This window comes from Monodon monoceros, unplaced genomic scaffold (assembly GCF_005190385.1).
Source record: "Monodon monoceros isolate NGI ecotype Baffin Bay Population unplaced genomic scaffold, NGI_Narwhal_1 Super_Scaffold_11, whole genome shotgun sequence".
NCBI lineage: Eukaryota > Metazoa > Chordata > Mammalia > Artiodactyla > Monodontidae > Monodon > Monodon monoceros.
The window spans coordinates 129,564,422-129,586,370 of record NW_021703767.1 but is presented as its reverse complement, the minus strand read 5'-3'; the positions used below and the strand labels follow the sequence as shown (position 1 = coordinate 129,586,370).

At 36.4% G+C, this 21,949-nt stretch overlaps 1 protein-coding gene across 2 annotated transcripts; it reads left to right on the top strand.

The window, feature by feature from the left end:
* The first annotated feature begins 208 nt into the window (after positions 1–208).
* On the top strand, positions 209–21,931 carry UBA5 (ubiquitin like modifier activating enzyme 5). 2 transcript variants are annotated; one of them, XM_029215479.1, is made up of 12 exons: positions 209–713; positions 6,373–6,418; positions 6,869–6,958; positions 10,523–10,632; positions 11,479–11,565; positions 12,235–12,319; positions 13,102–13,206; positions 13,394–13,521; positions 17,057–17,192; positions 18,579–18,654; positions 19,028–19,134; positions 19,656–21,931. In XM_029215479.1, the coding sequence occupies exons 1-12, from the start codon at positions 265–267 to the stop codon at positions 19,737–19,739; spliced, it is 1,503 nt and encodes a 500-aa protein (XP_029071312.1). In that variant the 5' UTR covers positions 209–264; the 3' UTR covers positions 19,740–21,931. The 2 variants fall into 2 exon arrangements, with proteins under 2 accessions (XP_029071312.1, XP_029071313.1); XM_029215480.1 differs by lacking the exons at positions 209–713; positions 6,373–6,418 and having other exon boundaries at positions 6,896–6,953.
* The last annotated feature ends 18 nt before the right edge of the window (positions 21,932–21,949 follow it).

Here is a 21,949-nt window from a genome sequence, read left to right as displayed (position 1 = left end):
TTTGGATTTAAAAGTTTCAGTCAGCCTCAGAGTTGGAGGCCTCAATTCTAAAGAAAGCAAAACCACTTTAGTCACTACGGGTAAACATGAACGCCGAAGCCACCTCCGCCTCCAAATTTAATGCACCGGCAGGCGGAAGACCTATAGGGTCCGGTTCAGAAAAGGGCCCGTCAGGGCCTCGAGCCCAGGAATAAAAGATCCTGGGGATTCTCCTGGCCGCCCGGTTGGAAAGGCAACAACGCAGGCCGCCGGCTCTGGACACTGATGACCCGGGCCCTGCTTCGGCGAAGAGGGAAACTGAAAGGGCTGGTTTTTCCTGGAGGGGGAACGATGACTGCAACGCACCGGAAGCGGCGCGCTGAGAGGCCCGCGGGAGCGGCGGAGACGGGCAGTCCGGGAGGCGCTGGGAGGGCTTCCTCAGGGTTGTGCGCTAGGAAGGCCGCCGCAAGGTGCCTCCTCACATACCGCTCGCGGGCCCAGCAGGCCAACAGCGTGGGGCGGCGGCGACGTCGACGGCCGGGGCTGGGAGCGCTGGCGGCCGGGGTCCCAGCCATGGCCGAGTCTGTGGAGCGGTTGCAGCAGCGGGTCGAGGAGCTGGAGCGGGAACTGGCCCAGGAGAGAAGTCGCCGGGCCCTGGGGGGCGGCGATGGAGGAGGCGGTCGGGCCCGCATCGAAAAGATGAGCCCCGAGGTGGTGGATTCCAACCCCTACAGGTGACCTGCGTGGCGGGTCGGGGTGGGGAGAGGGGCGAGGTCACCGTCTTCAGGTGGTCAGGAGTGAGGCGCTCCCCACTGCTGTCCAGCTCACACGGCCTCGCACCTCCCTTTTCTTGTTCTGGGGTCCTGTTCCCAAACGGGCAAGACCAAATCTTAGTACTGGTGAAACGTGTTCTTCCTTTTTTTTAAAAAACCAACTGAATCAGCCATATGGTGCTGCTCCTGTGCTTGCTGAGGACACGTATTCAGTTAACTACCGCCCCTGCTTCTATTAGTCTTCCTCGCTCTGCGTAAAACTGAGAGTAAAAACTTTCAGAAGACACCAGATGTAAAACCCGCTAAGCATAAACTTGGGAGCTTCATAAAGTCTTCTCAGTGTTTCTTAAATTGGGGGCATGGTGGAGAGAGCTGGATTAGCTCTAAAACCATTGGACTTCCCCAGGCCTGTCTGCTCCTCTCCTTTCTTCTTTTCCTAAGATTTGTTAATTCAGCGGGCGTGCACTGTCACTTTCCCTCTTCACCACAACCCTAGGAGATTGCTACTATTATTTTATCCCCATTTTATAAGTGAGAAAAATGAGGCTTAGAGAGCTGCTGTGACCCGCCGCAGGTCATAGAGCTAACAGTAGCTAAAAAGGCCTGGACTGGCATTAGGTTTGTCTTACTCCAAAGTTCACATGGAACTGTCTCCCCAGTAAAAATAAATAAGCCATTAAGTAGTGTGGCTAAAAACTGGATAGTTTTAGAGTAGGTGAAACAGGAAAGATATTATTGTTGCTCTTTCTCTTCAAAGAGCAGGAGAGTTTGGATTTTAAAGAAGGGTTTTATTTATGACATATAAAGCCTCAGTGGAAGTCTTAGGGTGCATGTTTTTTTTTTTTTTACAATCTAAAATGCAGACCAGTATTTAGGCACAAAGATGTTAATTACAATTTTATTTGTAATATAAAAACCTGACCAAAATTATAATTGTTCCATAATTACAAAAGAGTTCATTTTAACTCAAATTAAGTGAAATCATGCCAGATTCTTGCTTTTCTCTCATTTATATTACTACTTTTTTTTTTTTTTTTGCGGTACGCGGGCCTCTCACTGTTGTGGCCTGTCCCGTTGCGGAGCACAGGCTCCGGACGCGCAGGCTCAGCGGCCATGGCTCACGGGCCCAGCTGCTGCGTGGCATGTGGGATCCTCCTGGACCGGGGCATGAACCCGTGTCCCCTGCATCGGCAGGCAGACTCTCAACCACTGCGCCACCAGGGAAGCCCTATCTTACTATGTTAAAAAAAATTTTTTTTTCTTTTAGTTTTGAGATATGAGGGGTTAACCATCCAAAATTTTTAGAGGTTGAATAAGCATGAATTGACATCTCTAATTAGAACGAGTGGGAACTATTCCATTTGGCATTCTTAAACATTTTTCAATTTTATAAATGAAAATTTTGAAATATTCCCTCCAAGAAAAGCAAAGGAATGTGGATCATATATTTATTTTTTAAAATAAATTTGTTTATTTATTTATGGCTGCGTTGGGTCTTTGTTGCTGTGCGCAGGCTTTCTCTATTTGAGTGGGGACTACTCTTCATTGCAGTGCATGGGCTTCTTATTGCTGTGATGGCTTCTCTTGTTGTGGAGCACAAGCTGTAGGTGTGTGGGCTTCAGTAGTTGTGGCACGTGGGCCTCAGTAGTTGTGGCTCGCGGGCTCTAGAGCTCAGGCTTAGTAGTTGTGGTGCACGGGCTTAGTTGCTCTGTGGCATGTGGGATCTTCCCAGACCAGGGCTCGAACCCATGTCCCCTGCATTGGCAGGCGGATTCTTAACCACTGCATCACTAGGGAAGTCCGATCATATACTTAGAATCATCTTTCAGATATCATTTTAATGTGAGATAATTCCTTGACATTGTAATGACCACAAACCTAACATTCAGAACTCAAATTTAAACATTTAGTATTTTCTATATTATTTGCACCATTTGTCTTTATTAAAACTGCTACTTAGGAGATGGCAGTTGTCACCCAAAGCTCTGCACTAGTACATGGAAATTTGATAAAGGTCAGCCTTAAGTTTTTGAATTGTTGTTCATTCAGCAAATATTTAGTGAGCACCTTTTCATCTCCAGCTGGATAATGTTATCTACCACTTATTATTATGCATAGACACTGGGAATACAAAGTAGACATGGTCATTTCCCTCCAGAGGTTACCAGATGAGTGTGAGATAAATAGAAAAGTAAACATGGGATTGCAATATGAGTGGTAAGAAATATGATAAAGTATTGATACATGGTTATCAGAAAAAATATAGGAGAGGGATTTGTAGGTCTCTTACATCATTTTAATTGCATCAAGTGATACAATAGAAATATAATATAAAGCCCCTGACCCTCAAAGACCTTTTGCTTTGGTTTGGGAGATTCACTGGTTGTAGAATAATGATCAACACAAGTAACTGTAAAATTGTGTGGTATGTAATATAATCAGAAGCATGTTGACTAAATGAAGAGGTGAGGAGAGGCTTTGAAATTAGAAAACCTGGTTTTAAATACTGGCTCAAAAACTCAGCTCTGAATAATTGTTTGCCATTTAGCTAATCTTGGGCAAGTTAATTAACCTGAATCTTTTCCCCCATTCATAAAAGGAGGTTGCATTCTTATCAGCATTATATATAAAGATTAAAGAGAGCATCAAGGTAAAGATGGCAGATTGATCACAGGCATATATTATCACTGTCTACCCAATCCCACTAAAATGAAAGTAAAGGAGTTTTTAAAAAGGAATAAACCCCCACTGAAAAAAGAGGGTTTCTATAAGTAATTGGGGGGATGGGTGAGTCCCTGTACTTAAAAGATTATAGTTAGACAGTTTTAGAATCTAGAAAAGGGATGGATGACTGATAACTGATTTAAAGGATCCAAAGAAATTGACTCTAAAGGCTGCAACCCAGTTTATACCACAGAATTCCCCAAAAGCTCAAGAATAGGCATCGTATTTCTAGAAGGGCTTAAGGTAGGGCTAAGAAAGATATGGCTGAAAATCTGTTGAAGAAACAACCCAGGTTCACTACTTCACTTTGGGGAGCTGGGCAAATGCCTCTTCTCTATCAGGAGAGAAGACTAGAGATTTACTCATTGGAGAGTAAAATAGAGGATTTATATTAATAATTAAAGCAAGCCTTCATACCTGAAGAAAGGGGATTAACTAAATGTTTACATACTGAATGCTAGGACTCCCAACCTTGTTCTTCCATTTAACACCCCCAAACTTACAGGCATAAAGACTTTTCAGGCTGGAAATTGAAAGATTCTTCTCTGGGGAATCTGAGAGCACCAAGAAGAGAGACTGAAAGACACTGACATTGTGGGTTTCTCAACTGATCACCCTACAGTGAAGCCCAAAGTCAAACAAGCAATGCCCACATCCTTGCCTTTATTAGTGTCTGGCTCTTAAATATGAGCAGAATAAAGGATGAGAGAAGCTCGTAATGTGAAAGAAGGAAAATTATGTAAGGGGAACACAACCCAAATATTATTATTAGTATCTTCAGAAAGGAAAGATGTTATATAAATGAAACAGGACAAGTTACTACAAAAAGAAATCATTCAGATAATTGAAAAGAATTCTTGCAAATGGAGAATGATAACAAAAGTAAAAATCTCAATAGAAGATTTGGAAAATAATGTTGAAAGAAATCCAGAGAACAGAGCAGAAAACTAAAATGGTGGACAATAGGAGAAAGAAATAAAGAGTAGAGGACTAGTCCAAGAGGTCCGACTTCCAAATAATAGAAGTTTCAGAAAGTCCAGGAAAAACAAACCAACCAAACAAGGACATCATCACATTATTCAAGGAAATTTCCCAGAACTGAAAAAACATGTTTCCTATTTGAAAGAGTCCAACAAGTACTCAGCACAATTGATGAGAATAGATTCACTCTAAGGGACATAATGAGATTTCAGAAGCTAGAAGACACCTTAGAAATTTTGAAGGAAAATGTTTCTAACATAGAATTCTATACCAAGTTAAACTGTCAACTGTGTGTGTGTGTGTATGTGTGTGTGTGTGTGTGTGTAGGTGTAGCTTTCGACGATTATGTACCCTTCAATTTGTCATTTTTATAATACATTTCTAAAAATAGAATTTTGATAAAACATTTTTAAGACATTTGGTAAATAACATTTTCAGACATACATGTTCTCAAAATTTACCTTCCTTGCACCCTTTACAAAGCTATGAGAAGATGTTCTTCCAACCATAGCAAGAGAGTAAATTAAGAAATGATCTACAGCAGAGGCTCTCAAACTTTAGTGTGCATCACAATTACTTGGGGAGCTTGTTCAAACACAGATTGTTTAGGCCCCACATCCAAAGTTTGATTCGCTTGGTGATTATAGGGTGGGGACTCAAGAAATGATATTTCTAGCAAATTCCATAGGCCACTGATCCATAGGCCACACTTTAGAACCATTGAGCTCTAAGGTACCAGAAGCAGGAGATTAATACAGGATGAAGAATTGAAGAGAATTTGTAATATGATGAAGGGAGAATGCAGGATGGGAGCTGTATGTGCAGTAAATGTGCACATGGGGACATGTCAGAAGATTCTAGTATATCTTTAAGAAGAAATTGCTAGAACACCTCATGTATATGACTGTATCTAGAGGAGTTTTAGACAACTGGGTTGAATTTGTGAAAATACATAGAAAAGTAAACATAAGAACAAGCACAATTATTAACTTCAAGGGTGGGGATCATACAGGAAAGGGTAAATTCTAATATACTACATTGTCCAGTTGTGAACAGTATTAACATTTAACCAAAATGACCATATAACAATATCAAGAGGCTGGTGAGATGGGAAATATTTGTGTTTAATGATAAAGAGTGAAATCTTCAGATAGTACCTAAACCTGAAAATCAAGAAATAACAATGTTAGCATGTTACTTAGAGATATCCTGGTAACAGAGTTAAAAATGAGTGAGGAGAGGAAAATGGGGGTGCAGGCCAGAACACTGCTGAGTTTCCTAACAAGCCTAATAGAACTATTTGACTCTTAAAGTGTAAACTAATGGGGATTGTATGTATATGTGTATAGTTTTAAAGTATATGTATTTTAAAAAAACCCTAAAATACTGAAGAAGATAACAGACTAGCAGTAACTAGGTAAATACCTCTTAGAGTCCTTGGTATAAGAGGTGCTTACTGAAAGTAGACATTATCCATTGTGGGCAGAGGCAACAAGTGAATAGAATTCCAGCCATGAGATTATTCTGATGTTAAACATTAAACATTAAATTTGAGTTAAACATTAAATATTTACATATACTAATAAGCATGGGAAAATGTTGAAATTTCACTTTGACCCATTCTCTGGAAACAACATTTGAGTCAATAGGTCTCAATCTTGACTGCACATTAGAATGTATGAGGAACTTTTAAAAAATCTTGTTGCACAGGCTACATCTTGGAGGGAGGGTATTCAGGCATCAGTGCTGAAGTAATTTAGTTTCATCTGGTAAAAATTAGCTGTAAGATTTCTCTCGCTCTCACACTCACTGTTTCTTCTCTCACAGTTTATTTTCTGTGATGATGTATGTTTACCTATATCACTATTAATTAAAAGATTGTAAGCCTTAAAATATTTCTTTCCTTTGTTTTAAGCCGCCTGATGGCATTGAAACGAATGGGAATTGTAAGTGACTATGAGGTAAGATAAACCCTTCCAAGTTTTTGAAGATGATTTCAGTAAGTGAAAATAACTTTCAGTGACATTTCCGATGAAGCATTATTGCTTATTTATTTATTTATTTTTGGCTGCATTGGGTCTTTGATGCTGCGCGCAGGCTTTCTCTAGTTGCGGCGAGCTGGGGCTACTCTTTGTTGCGGTGTGCAGGCTTCTCACTGCGGTGGCTTCTCTTGTTGCAGAGCACGGGCTCTAGGTGTGCGGGCTTCAGTAGTTGTGGCTCGTGGGCTCTAGAGCGCAGGCTCAGTAGTTGTGGCGCATGGGCTTAGTTGCTCCACGGCATGTGGGATCTTCCCGGACCAGGGCTCGAACCCGTGTCCCCTGCATTGGCAGGCAGATTCTTAACCACTGTGCCACCAGGGAAGCCCCGATGAAGAATATTAACCAATACATATATAATTTTGCATTTTACAGAAAATCCGTACCTTTGCTGTAGCAATAGTAGGTGTTGGTGGAGTTGGCAGTGTGACTGCTGAAATGCTGACAAGATGTGGCATTGGTAAGGTAAAAACATCTCTCTTTGTCTATCATTTAGGGAACCCAATCACTTCTGGAGTAAATCAGGTACAAATTAGAATTTCTTTTCTCCTTACTAATGGCTTATTGATTTGTGGTGTATTTATTTATTTAATTTTTTTTCTATCCCGGTTTTTTTTGTTTTTTAAATTGGGGTATAGTTGCTTTACAATGTTGTTTTAGTTTCTGGTGTCATCGAAGTGAATCAGTATATGTATACATATATCCCCTCCCTCTTGCACCTCCCTCCCACCCCCTTCCCCCCCCATCCCCCTGCATCCCACCCATCTAGATCACCACAGAGCACCAAGCTGAGCTCCCAGTGCTATACAGCAGGTTCCTACTAGCAGTTTTCCACATGGTAGTGTATATAGGTCAATCCCAATCTCCCTATTCATCCCACCTCCCTAACCCCCCCTGCGGCGTCCGCATGTCCTCTATGTCTGTGTCTCTATTCCTGCCCTGCAAATAGGTTCATCTGTACCATTTTTCTAGATGCCACATATATGCGTTAATATACGATATTTGTTTTTCTCTTTCTTACTTCACTCTGTATGACAGACTCTAGGTCCATGATTTGTGGTGTATTTATTCAGGTTGTTTTTTCTACCCCAGTGGGTGGGGTTAAGACATAAACCCACCCAAAAGGAAGCTAATATTATTACTAATTAAACAAGGACTATCTGATTTTGTTCAGGAACTTTTCTGTTGTGATTTAAGTGTTTTAGACATACAAGTTTAGGAAGAAGGCTGTTAAATTGATAAAGTGTGTAGTGAAACACTGAAACATCCAAAAAAAATTTTTTAAACACAGTTTTTATACAAGACAAACTAGAAAGCATGTACCTTTCTTACTCTTGAATTTGAAATGGTGAATGCTCCAGATTTTTTTTAGCCCATACATTTCTTTTTTTTTTTTTACTTTTTTCTAAAATTTTTTTTTTTGGCTGTACCGTGTGGCTTGCAGGATCTTAGTTCCCCGACCAGGGATTGAACACCGAGGGCCATGGCAGTGAAAGTGCTGAGTCCTAACCACTGGACTGCCAGGGAAGTCCCATACTATTTTCTAAAATTGATTTGATTGGGTAGGAAGGAGAAGTTAACTTTGTACCAGAAATCAGCCTACCAATCTTAGATTTGTAAAGCCAGAGTCCATGATGTTAGATAGATAGTGGTTGAATACATAAGTTTTCCACAATTGTATATCATTTTGCTAAACTTTGTGGAAAAATGTTTGCTTTATCAATGCTTTTTAATATGTTGGTCCACTCCATGCCCCAAATTCTTAAAAGGAAGTGGTTTCAAAGTTGGCACTTATTTATCAATATAGAAAAGACAACACCAAAATACTAAAAATGTTTAACATTTTAAAGCCTTTCAAGAAGTTTATAAAAGCTAGCCAATAATTGCTTATACCTGACATATATGCCTTGGCTGATTGATCAAGGGTGGTAGAAATCATGGAGATTTGCTGGTCGCAGGTTTGAGTGTGCACTAGAATCACTTGGAAGGCTTATTAAAACAGATTGCCGGACTCTACCCCAGTGGTTTTGATTCTATAGGTTTCAGGTGGACCTAAGAATGTGCATTTCTAACAAGTTCCCAGGTGGTTCTGATGATGTTGTTCCGGGGACCATGCTTTAAGAACAGCATCACCTGGGAGCTTGTTATAAATGAAGATTCCTAGGCCCCACCCAAGACATGCTGAATCAGAATCTATATTTTAACAAGAACTCGAGGTGATTCGTAGGCATATTAAAGTTGTGGAAGTACTCCAGTATTTCTAACAAGCTTCAGGTGATGCTGACGGGGTTATCCCAGGCCCCATTTTGAGTAGCAAGGGTCTAGAACAGTTAGCAAATATTTCTGTAATTAGAATCACCTTTTATGTTTAAAAAAATTCTTAGGTTCGGACTGTACCACATAATAGGTTAATCAGAACCTCTGGGGTTGAGACCTACACATTTGTATTTTTTAAATACAGTGGTTCCAGTGTAAACTCAAGTTTGTAAGCTAAGGATCTACATAGGTAAGTTTCAGAACTCTTTATTCAGTATGTAAAACAGAGAAACAAGAAGCTGTTTCATGGGGTTGAGTAGGGAAGTGGAGGATTGGAGATCCAGAGCCCACTTCTTATCCCTGAAAGTTCTGGTATTCCTGGGGCACACTGAATCACCAGATCTAGATCAACTGCCTTATTTTACAGATGAGAATACAGTCCTAAACAGTGAAAGTGACTTACCCAGAAGCAGATCTAATTAGTGACACGGTTACTACTCACACCTCCTGTCCCCAAATATAGGATTTCCTACAACTTACTCATAAACCAGCTATGAGGCCGAAACTCAAATTTAAAACTTGGCCTGACCTAATAAATATTGTTGACTTGAGATTAAGTAAACCAAATTTTGGAGACTCTAGGTAGGGTTAGAAAGTTTCATAGAGAGTATAAGTGATATCTTTTCTAGCAAAATACTGAGAGTTACCTACGTGTTGTTTTTATGGGCTGGGTAAACTTTTTAGTTTCTGTATTGAGAAGAAGAAAATCCCATTTTTGTTTTTATTTTTAGATTTAGGGTGCTGAGAATTATATTACAAAGTCACAGAATTTTAGATAAAGAAGGAACTTCGGGAACTGTATATCATTTTTACACTGCTTTGAATTATTCCAAAGGTCTAGAGGCTCAGTTTTTTGTTTCTTGTTTTTTTTGGTTCTTTTTTCCATCACTGTAGATAAATTGCATTGCTCTGCTTTCAAGTTCATTGATCCTCTTTTTCCCCTGCAATGTCTAATCTACTCTTAGTCTCATCCAGTAAAAATTTAATTTTAGATAATTAAAAAAAAAAAGGGACTGTGGATATACTTGGGTTCAACCTGTTCTTACTGATAGGAAATGGACCTTTTGGCCATTTTAAAGTTGTGTGAGTGTGTTTGACAAATGCTGTCATGCCTAAATATATAGCAGGAAACAACAATTAACTGATTAGTTAATAATTCTGTTTGGAATAATGTTTTAGCCGTGGCATGAGTATATATAGTGCCTTATTCATGAAAGGAATTGTGTTATACTATGGTTTTAAGTTACAGCATTTGTTTTTATCTTATTTAAAAATTTCATTTATCTAATGGGTTCTTGGTTTTTAGCCAAACATTGGAATGAAGTAGGATTTTGGCGCAGTTTGTAAAAATTACAATGAAATGGAATGAACATTAATTTTTGAGCTAATCATTTAGAGAGGCAGTACAGTGTTGTGTTTAGGGTACAGATGCTGGATTGAGAATGCCTGAATTTGAATCCCATTTTTACTACATATTAGCTGAGTGGCTTTTGGGCATGTACCCTAGTTGTCTTATTTCTAAAACGAGGATAAGAGTACCTATATATTGTATGGTCACTAAATGAGTTAATATATGGCACCTAGTATTTCAGAATTAGTTAGTATTATTACTGTCAAACAGTTAAACCCATCAGGTGGAAAGCTGACTAGTTTGTTATTTTTAGTTTGTTTTTTGGTACGTTTTTCATCAGAATACCACTATTTTCATTTTAGTTGCTACTCTTTGACTATGACAAGGTGGAACTGGCCAATATGAATAGACTTTTCTTCCAGCCTCATCAAGCAGGATTAAGTAAAGTTCAAGCAGCAGAACATACTTTGAGGTAAATGGAATACCAGTTGAAGGCAGTGAAATTGGTGAAATCTTCCTGTGTGTATTTAGTATGAGTTAAACTAACATATAAATGCACCTGTATTCTCCTTTATAAAAATGCAGGTTTCACTTATACAAAAAGAATTTTCTTACCTCTTTGATCTGGGTTGGCAGCCTCTTTTTTGAGAGTAAATATTTTATGCTTTGAGAGCCATATGGTTTCTGTCAAAACTGCTCAACTATGCAGTTGTAGTAGCTGTAGGCAATATATCAATAAAAGTGAATGAGCACGACTGCTCCAATAAAAACTTTATTTATGGACTCTGAAATTTAAATTTCATATAAAATTTCACATCATGAAATATTGTTCTTCTTTTGACTTTTTTGTTTTCTTGCAACCATTTAAAAATGTAGAAACTATTCTTAGCTTGCAGAACTTACAAAAAAAAAAAGGTGGCAGGGTGGTAGTCAGATTTGGCCCAAGAGCCAGACTTTGCCAACCCTTACTCTAGGACGTTTCTTTGTGGTCCTAAACATATTTGCACTGAATTGGATAAGAAACAAAGAACCTCTTCTGTCAGACTGAACTGTAGCTAACAGAGGTAATAAAGGTTTAATTCCCAACACATAGATTGTGGGAATATTTTTGTAATCCTTCTGACAGTCTACGTGTTTTGAACCTGGTCCTTGAAGTGGGACAAAAGAGTTAGAAGAGGACTTTGGATTTTCTTTGAGTGGCTTGAATGCCATTTCTCTAACATCTGTTAAATGAGTTTTAGCTCTTTTAGTTCTTTATCTTGCTTTCTCTTACTGTTTTACTAGTAGTTTTTATAATCATTCTGTTTTTCCCTCTTAGGAACATTAATCCTGATGTTCTTTTTGAAGTACACAACTACAATATAACCACAGTAGAAAACTTTGAACATTTCATGAATAGAATAAGGTAAAATTTTATTTATGAATATTTTGCACAATGTCCAGCTCATTTTAAGTATTTTTAGAAAATCTGTCAATGATTAATTAATTCACTGAGTTGGTATGTTGATATATATTTTGTTTTTAAAATAGTTTTAAAATTTTTTGTGTAATTTTTATGTATTGGGAGCTCAGTAAAAAACATATATTGTCCAAAAAACTATAGTAACAACAAAATAAAAACAAATCTAAAAAAACCTGTTATTATGATATAACAAGGGGCCTCAATTATGAGTTCTGTGTTATAGATTATACTTCTATCTGAAAGTGGTTTTCTGCAGACTAATACCATTGAAATATTCGATTGTATTCAGTTAACTTTATTACATTTACATTTGTAGTGAAACATGAGTAAAAGTCTGTGAAAGCTGATAGGGAAATGGTAACTTTTGTGAACAGATTTTATATTTTTCACACCCTTTTACATCTTGTATAAGAAATACTGTAATATCATTGATATTATGTTCGTAATAGTGAATACTCAATGTATACTGGGTCTTTAATATTAAATGCTATGTTATAATTATACTCAAACATTTACTGAAAGACTAAATGTATTGACTGAACAAATAAAGTCTAATTAGAGTGTATTTTGTGTCCTGATTTTTGTCAAATAAAATTTATTTTCTTTGCCTAGTAATGGTGGATTAGAAGAAGGAAAACCTGTTGACCTAGTTCTTAGCTGTGTGGACAATTTTGAAGCTCGAATGACAATAAATACAGTGAGTATTCCTGTTGTATAATGTGTTATATTCATGGATTTATCTATTTTCCTGTATATTCTGTCAGTATATATTCCACATTCTGAAAATAGTTCTGCATTTAAACCCTTTGATAATGTGTTTTGTTTGTTTTTAATGTTCTCTCATCCTGTTTTTGAAATTTATTCTAATGTGACCTATCTACCCTTGTTGGTGTGGCATATATTTCAGTATCCTACTCTCTCTTATGCCAATAGAGCAAACTAAAACAGCAGATAATTCTGATGTACAATTTTTAAAATGAATGAATATCTTATAATACTGTCTTATTCTTGGTCGGCATTGGTTTTTACTTTTGTTGATTTATTTTAAGTAAATGTATAAATGTGTATAAATTGCCTGCACACATGATTTCTCAAAACTAAAACTGAATTCTTTTTCTTTTGAATTACTGTGTTTTCAACTTTGCAAATGACATTTTGCATTTTTTTGTTGCTGAAATTATTTTAGAAAAATGAAGTTTTACATTAATCTAATAAGAAATCCAATAAACTATGGTTCAGTTTAATTAGATATTTATATTGACTGCTTACCTGAATGCTATCAGTTTCTTTTTTAAGGAGAGTGGCGATTGCTAAGGAATTCCATTATTTACAACTTTCTTCTTTGTTTCTGAAAATTAATTTTTAAAAACTCTTGGTAATTCATTTAGTTAAACTCCAGTTTTTCATGAAAAGAACTTATGGTAAATTACTTCTTGCTTTTTTATGTTCTTTCTTGTGTTTTCACCTATTTCTATTAAGGCTTGTAATGAGCTTGGACAAACATGGATGGAGTCTGGGGTCAGTGAAAATGCAGTTTCAGGGCATATACAGCTCATAATTCCTGGAGAATCTGCTTGTTTTGCGGTATGCGTGATTCATTTTGGGTTATTATTTTTCACTGTTAAGTACTGGAGTTCCTAGGGGCATTGAAAATGTTTACAATTCGAAGAAAAGACCAAACTGAATGAATTTGATGGAATATTATTTGGAATAACTTATACTTTTTTCCCTTTCTTTTGAAATATATTTTCTTTTATTCTTTTTCATGTAGTGTGCTCCACCGCTTGTAGTTGCTGCAAATATTGATGAGAAGACTCTGAAACGAGAAGGTGTTTGTGCAGCCAGTCTTCCTACCACTATGGGAGTGGTTGCTGGGATCTTGGTACAAAATGTGTTAAAGTGAGTGAAGGATAATTTTTCTGAATAGTCTTGTTTGCTTTTGACAAACATTTCAAATATTGGAATGACTAGCTAAGTATTTAATTTGTTCTTTTAATTTAGTTTTAAATACACATATTTAAAAATTTTATGTATAATATGTGTATACTTTATATTTAATTTATATATTAATTAATATTACATATATCAACACACATATATTTGTGTTACTCTCCATTTGGCATAGTTCTTGTTCAATGGTACAGTGGTACTTGTATATTTATTTATGAAGCATTAACCAAATGATTTAAATTTCTGCACATCTGGCCAAAGGGTGAAGACCCATAAACACACTCGCTTCCACTATCTTGGTTTAACATTTCTAAAAATAATATGAATGTGATTAAACATTAACTAGGGTTATATCTCTGCTATCCGTAAACAGATACCCAGCAACTGCACCATCTAAACTATAACTAATAAAGACAAACGTTTCTTTGAAGCTAAAATTAATGTCATAGAGGGTTTTTTTTTTGTTTTGTTTTGTTTTTTTGCGGTACACGGGCCTCTCACTGTTGTGGCCTCTCCCGTTGCGAAGCACAGGCTCTGGACGCACAGGCTCAGCGGCCATGGCTCACGGGCCCAGCTGCTCCGCGGCACGTGGGATCTTCCCGGACCAGGGCACGAACCTGTGTCTCCTGCATCAGCAGGCGGACTCTCAATCACTGCGCCACCAGGGAAGCCCTGTCATAGAGTTTTTGAACCAACTCATACTTTATGAAAAGCAGAACTGCTTTAGTTGTGCCTTAACTCAGGCCATTTTTTTCCCTCACTTTACAATGTTAATAAGCTTAGTTATGTTTCTTAAGCATCCAATATAATAAGAACAAATTGCAGGGCTTCCTATTGATGGACATTTAGGCTACTTACAGATTCTTTTGCTGTTATTAACAGTGCTGCAAAAAGCATCTTGCATATATCTTTGTAGAGTAGATTTTTGTACAGTGTGAATTTTTAGAAGTGGAATTTGAATTTCTAAGTTTATGCAATACTTACTTTGACAGATATTACTAAACTTCTCCTTCAAAAGGATGGTACATTTCCATGACAGTGTGGGAGTACCTGGTTTGTCCACATCTTTGGTAACATTGGGTATCATCAAACTTTTTTTTTTTTGAAGTATAGTTAATTTACAGTGTTGTGTTAGTTTCAGGTGTACAGCAAAGTGATATATATTCTTTTTCAGATTCTTTTCCATTATAGGTTATTACAAGATACTGAGTATAGTTCCCTGTGCTATACATTAGGTCCTTGTTGTTAACCTATTTTATATACAGTAGTGTGTATATCCCAAACTCCTAACTTATCCTCCTCCCTCCTCGCCCCCCTCCCACTATCCCCTTTGTTTTCTATGTCTGAGTCTGTTTATGTTTTGTAAATAAGTTCATTTGTATCAATTTTTTAGATTCCACATATAAGTGATATCATATGATATTTGTCTTTCTCTGTCTGACTTACTTCACTTAGTCTGATAATCTCTAGGTCCATCCATGTTGCTGCAAATGGTATTATTTCATTCTTTTTTATGGCTGAGTAATATTCCATTGTATATATATACCACATCTTTATCCATTCATCTGTTGATGGACAAGGTTGCTTCCATGTCTTGGCTATTGTAAATAGTGCTGCTGTGAACACTGGGGTGCATGTATCTTTTTGAATTAGAGTTTTCTCTGGATAGATGCCCAGGAGTGGGATTGCTGCATCATATGATAACTGTGTTTTTAGTTTTTTAAAGAACTTCTGTTCTGCATAGTGGCTGCACCAATATACATTCTCACCAACAGCATAGGAGGGGTCCTTTTTCTCCACACCCTCTCCAGCATTTATTATTTGTAGACTTTTTGATGAAGGCCATTCTGACCAGTGTGACGTGATACCTTATTGTGGTTTTGATTTGCATTTCTCTAATGATTAATGATGTTGAGCATTTTTTCATGTGCCTATTGGCCATCTGCATGTCTTCTTTGGAGAAATGTCTGTTTAGGTCTTCTGCCCATTTTTTGATTGGGTTGTTTGTTTTTTTGATATTGAGCTATATGAGCTGTTTGTATATTTGGAAATTAATCCCTTGTTGGTAGCATTGTTTGCAAATATTTTCTCCCAGTCCGTAGGTTGTTTTTTAATTTTTTTTATGGTTTCCTTCACTGTGCAAAAGCTTTTAAGTTTAATTAGGTCCCATTTGTTTATTTTTGTTTTTATTTCCATCACTCTAGGAGACAGATCCAAAAAAATATTTCTGTGATTTATGTCAAAGAGTGTTCTGCTTATGTTTTTCTCTAGGAGTTTTATAGTACCCAGTTTTACATTTAGGTCTTTAATCCATTTTGAGTTTAGTTTTGTATGTGGTGTTAGAGTCATCAAACTCTTTTATCTTTGTCAATTTGATAGGTGAAAAATGGGTATCTCATTTTAATTTCCAGTTGTGAAAAGGGTCGAGCACTTATATTTTTCTGTGAATTGTCTTCTCACATCCTTTGCTCAGTTTTTTTGTCTTTCCTTGTTGTATATTAAGAACATGCATTCGCAGATTTTTTCCTTTTGTTTTTTATCTTTTGTACATGATTTTTCAGCTTTTCTATAAGCTTCTAAAAGGAGTCAGATTTGACTGGAAGGGAGCACAGGGAGCTTTATGGCATACTGGAAATGCACTATACAGTCTGCCCACCATTTCCTTGGGTTCTGCATTTGTGGATTCAACCAACTGTGGATCGAAAATATTAAAAAAAAAAAATTCCGGAAAGTTCCAAAAGCAAAACTTGAATTTGCCACAAGCTTCCAACTATTTATATAGCATCTGCATTTTATTTACAACTATTTACATAGCATTTACATTGTATTAGGTATTATAAGTAATCTAGAGATTATTTAAAATATATGGGAGGATGTGCACAGTTTATATGCAAATACTATACCACTTTATATAAGGGGCTTAATTTTGGTATCCTGTGGGTGGGGGGTGTTCTGGAACCAATCTCCCATAGATACTGAGTGCCAACTATATTTTGATCTGGTAGTGAATATTACATGGGTGAATACTTTTGTAACATTTTATTGAGATTTAATACAAATTTAAGATTGTAAACTTTGCAGCAAGTTATATATAAAAAACTTTAAAAAATTAGATTTAGTACCATATCTCAGAGATTTTTAAGATACACTTCTGCCACATAACTTCTGTGAAATTAATATGCTTCTTAAAGTTGTTGACATGTCATAGTTTAATTGGCAGCATTTTATCTTTATTACATGTTCAAAAAATAATAGTGCATTCTATGGTTGATGAAATGGAGTAGGCTTTCTTCACTGCATTCATTCAACAAAATCTACTATTAGCCAGGCCCTGTAAACAAGATAAGAAATTTGTTTGCTGGGTTGCTTGTTACAAAAATCATTACCTTCTTTAAAGTCATTTTTTAAAAAGTCAGTTACTTTTTTTCTAATACTTTTATGGTTTTATTTCTTTAGTTAAGTCTACTTTGATTTGTTTTTCTAGGTTTCTGTTAAATTTTGGTACTGTTAGTTTTTACCTTGGATACAATGCAATGCAGGATTTTTTCCCTACTATGTCCATGAAGCCAAATCCTCAGTGTGATGACAGAAATTGTAGGAAGCAACAGGAAGAATATAAGGTATATGTCAATGTGTCACAATGCATGAGAGATCATATTGCATAGGACAATAACTTAAAAAAGAAGAAAAAATTATTTAGATTTGGAATACAAGGTAAATGGATTCTGGATTTTTAAAGGTTTAATTTATTCACCATACTTTAACATGAAAATTCTGTTCAAAGTCCTTTCTTGCTTTTGGTAAGATAAAACTGTCTGAATTCATTAAAAAATTTTTGTTTTAATTTTAATTTTTTTAAACTAAAATATACTTGATGTATTGATACAATATTATGTTAGTTTCAGGTGTACCACATAGTGATTTGACATTTGCATACATTATGAAATAAGCACCATGATAAGTCCAGTTATCATCAGTCCCCATACAAAGTTATTACAATATTATTGACCATATTCCTTATGCTGTAAATTTTATCCATGACTTATTTATTATATAATTATAGGTTTATACCTCTTTATCCCCTTCACCTGTTTCACTCCCCACCTCCCCTATGGCAACATCATTTGTTTTCTGTATCTGTGAGTCTCTTTTCATTTTGTTTTGTTTTTAGATCCCACATTTAAGTGAGATTATATGGTATTTGTCTGACTTATTTCATTTAGCATAATACTTCTAGTTCCATCCATGTTGTCGCAAATAGTAAAGATTCTTTTTTATGGCTGAATAATATTCCATTGTATATATGTACCACATTTTCTTTATCCATTTATCTGTTGATGGACAGTTAGGTTGCTTCCATGTCTTGGCTGTTGTAAATAGTGCTGCAGTGAACATTGGAGTGCATATATCTTTTTTTTGTTTTGTTTTGTTTTTTTGTTTTTTGCGGTACGCGGGGCTCCGGATGCGCAGGCTCAGTGGCCATGGCTCACGGGCCTAGCCGCTCTGCGGCACGTGGGATCGTCCCAGACCGGGGCAAGAACCCGTGTCCCCCGCATCGGCAGGGGAACTCTCAACCACTGCGCCACCAGGGAAGCCTGCATATATCGTTTGAGTTACTGTTTTTGTTTTCTTAAAAAAAAATACCCAGAAGTGAAATTGCTGGATCATATGGTAGTTGTATTTTTAATATTTTGAAGCACCTCCATACTGTTTAGTGGCTGCAACAATTTACAATCCCAGTAACAGTGCACAAGGTTTCCCTTTTCTCCATATCCTCGCCAACACTTGTTATTTGTTGTCTTTTTGATAATAGTCATTCTGACAGGTGTTACCTCATTTTGGTTTTGATTTGCATTTCCCTGATGATTAGTGATATGTGTCTGTTAACTATCTGTATGTCTTCCTTAGAAAAAAGCCTATCTGAATCCTTGGTTCTGATCAATTCTGACTGATGTTTCAGAGAACTGAAAATGAGTAAAAACACTGATACTGTTTGATTTCTACAGAAAAAGGTAGCAGCACTGCCCACACAGGAGGTTGTTCAAGAAGAGGAAGAAATAATACATGACGACAATGAGTGGGGTAAGAATTGTTTCATAAATTGAAATGGCAGCATAAAACAATCTTTTATGGGAGGGAAACTGATTATAATTAAGATATACAATTTTTTTTTTTTTTTTTTTTTTTTGCGGTGTGCGGGCCTCTCACTGTTGTGGCCTCTCCCGCTGCGGAGCACAGGCTCCGGACGCGCAGGCTCAGCGGCCATGTCTCACGGGCCCAGACACTCCGCGGCACGTGGGATCCTCCCACACCGGGGCACGAACCCACGTCCCCTGCATCGGCAGGCGGACTCCCAACCACTGTGCCACCAGGGAAGCCCGATATACAAGTTTTGAATGATTATTGCTCATTAAGTTCCTTAAAAACTGTTTTAAGATCAAGTTTAACCTTACAGGTATTGAGTTGGTATCTGAGGTTTCAGAAGAGGAACTGAAAAATTCTTCAGGTCCAATTCCTGACTTACCTGAAGGAATTACAGTGGCATATACAGTTCCGCAAAAGGTACATCTAAAATCTGTTTACCATAAGTAAATATAAGAGAAAATTTCTATTTATTTTCTTTCATCTTCAACCTATTTTATAATGCCAATGCAGTATTTCCTATTTTAGGTGTTTTACTTTATAGGCATTAAGATTTGTGAAAGAGAGAGTTATTCAGTGTTAATATGGAAATACAGGCACAGCACAGTTTAAACTGTTTGAAAACATAGATGTAAAATCGTTTTGCTCACTCATTTGTGGATCAAGTGAAACAGATTTTGATTAAATGACAATACCATTTTTTTGGTATATTGATAAGTTTTAGCCACAATATCATTTAAAAATACCACTTCTGTAGAGATCTCAAGAACATTGAAATTACTGCTTGTCTATCCTAAAAATTAGAAGGCATATTTATTAAAGAAATTGTACTTTGTAAACTTGTTGAACATGGTTAAGGCTTACTGATTATATGTTCCTAAGCATTAAGAACTTTATTTAACTGGTTATTTTTTCACCACGTTTCCCTCATTTATGGATAGCAAGAAGATTCTGTACCTGAAGTAACAGTGGAAGATTCTGGTGAAAGCTTGGAAGACCTCATGGCCAAGATGAAGAACATGTAAATAATGGACTGGCCTGTGTTTTATTTCCTGTGTCTAAACCTGTTCCCTAGCAATTAAAAAGAAAATCATTTAAAACTGAGAAAACTTAGGGCAACATCAGTTGATGTATAATCTTCACTGAATTGTTATACTGTTTAAAAATGCTGTGACTATTGCTTGTTACTCCCCCCCACCTTCAACTAAATCAGAAACTCTCCTAAAACTCATGTTTCATTCTAGTAAGAAAACTTCAAAGGATTATTGAAGGCAGTTATAAATCTTATTTAAAACTCAGCCATTGAACTGTTTTGGCCTTTTGGGAGGGGTGGGAAGAAAGGACCAATTTGATTTGCCTGAGGCCATGGACAACAGAATAGTGTGTGGTCAAATATAGGGAAAGGACAAGAGGTACAACCTATTGATTAGAGCCAGCAGGCATCTACTCATTGTGTTTGGAATTGCTCTTTACAGGAAAACTGCCCACTACTACTAACTTGAGCAACAATGAATTTCAAATAGTAAACCTATAAAATAAAAACATCCTTTCAAATGTTTCCTGATGAAACACAAGCTGAAATACAGTCATTGGAAAAGTTTGTAAACCTTTGAATTATATATTCAAAACAAGACAGAGGCAAATAAGAGGAAGCTTTCTTCATGGATAGACAGATAAAGATATTTTCAGGATGTACAAATTATATTTCTGCACTGATTAAGAAAAAGCATATCATCTGTGGAACATATATCTGAATCAGTGTGCTTTATTGAGCAAAAGATAAATTTAGGCTAAGATCATCTAAATTATACCCATCATATGGGCTACCTTCTAATACTTTATTTAAATTTGATTCCGTGGGTAATTAGATATTGGCAAAGGTTTGTCCTCGTTAACAGACAATAAAAGAGGTCTAAATTGCCTCTGCAATGACTGACATGTATTTCTTCACAGGGAAGAGTATATTTTCCCTGATCGTGACCACTAAATCGTAATTTGATAAACTGGATTTTGCATACAAATAATGAAGACTTAGAGAACCTTGTTTGAAATAAATTCCTAATGGTTTGGAGACTAATAAAGACACATACATGTGTAACCATTATCTGTAGGCTGGTACTATGCTAGTCTCCTATTTTGATGACTTTTTTGCTCTGAAAAGATATAAATGTCTAAATTCTATCTCTAGGAGGAAAATGTCATTAAAAAATTAAAAGTGCATTTCCCACTTGTAAAGTAAAATTCTAAAAATAATTTCAGAAAGCCCCAAATATCAAATATGTTTAATATATTAGCTTTGAGATTTTAGCATACTGCGATTCTTATGTTTAGCGTGATGTCAGGAAAGTATGGGGATAGTTTTTCTAGCCTTGAAACATATTTACGTTGCCTTAGTAGGTCATTTGTTGTTTAAAATTTTCGTGTAGTCATCTATAAAATAACTTTTCTAGTTTCTAGAGATGCTTTGAATTTCAAAAAAGAAATGCAGTCTTTCTAAGTCCCATTCCTTTGGTATACTAATTTGGTACCTCTGGTACACTAATTTGGTAAGGCTTTTACTTATAAGTTTATATAGTTTGATAAATAGCTAGAATCTACTATCCTTTTTTTAAAAAATTTTTATTGGAGTATAGTTGATTTACAATATGTGTTAGTTTCAGGTGTACACAAATTGAAACAGTTATACATATACATATTAGAACCTGCTATCTTCTAAAGACCTTTTATCTGTTCTTAATTTGGCACTGTACCCTGCTGGTGTCTTATACTGTACCAAATCTTATCTAATTTTTTTGTCTTATATCTTCCATTAAAGTTATTATTTTAGCAGAAAAAATCTGGTAACAAGTATCTTTTGTAACCTAGAGAGCTCTCTTGACAATCTGTATGCCATGAAAACTTGTATATGTAGGCAGCTATGAAAAATTAATCATCACTGGATTTTACATTACTAAATAAACCCATAGTGCTTGACCAGATTTATAACACTATTGTTTCTAGTGTGAAAGATGGAAACACTCCCAAAATTGCCTTAGCACAAAGGCTTTAAATTACAGTAAAACAATATGTTCAACTTTAATCCCTTGTTAATTGTTAGTGGGAAGTTAATTTGTGGTATTACTCAAATGCTTTATGTAAATAGTAAAAAAAAAAAAAAGTAATGTAGTATGCGTTTCTTTATGTAAAATTACTCCCTGAATACCTATAAACACACTGACCAACCCAAAAAGGTAAT

Coding starts and splice junctions, on each gene's coding strand:
- UBA5 (XM_029215479.1), top strand. CDS start 265: ATGACCCGGGCCCTGCTTCGGCGAAGAGGGAAACTGAAAGGGCTGGTT. Junction 714..6,372: donor GTGGATTCCAACCCCTACAG/GTGACCTGCGTG, acceptor CTTTGTTTTAAG/CCGCCTGATGGCATTGAAAC. Junction 11,566..12,234: donor CATTTCATGAATAGAATAAG/GTAAAATTTTAT, acceptor TTCTTTGCCTAG/TAATGGTGGATTAGAAGAAG.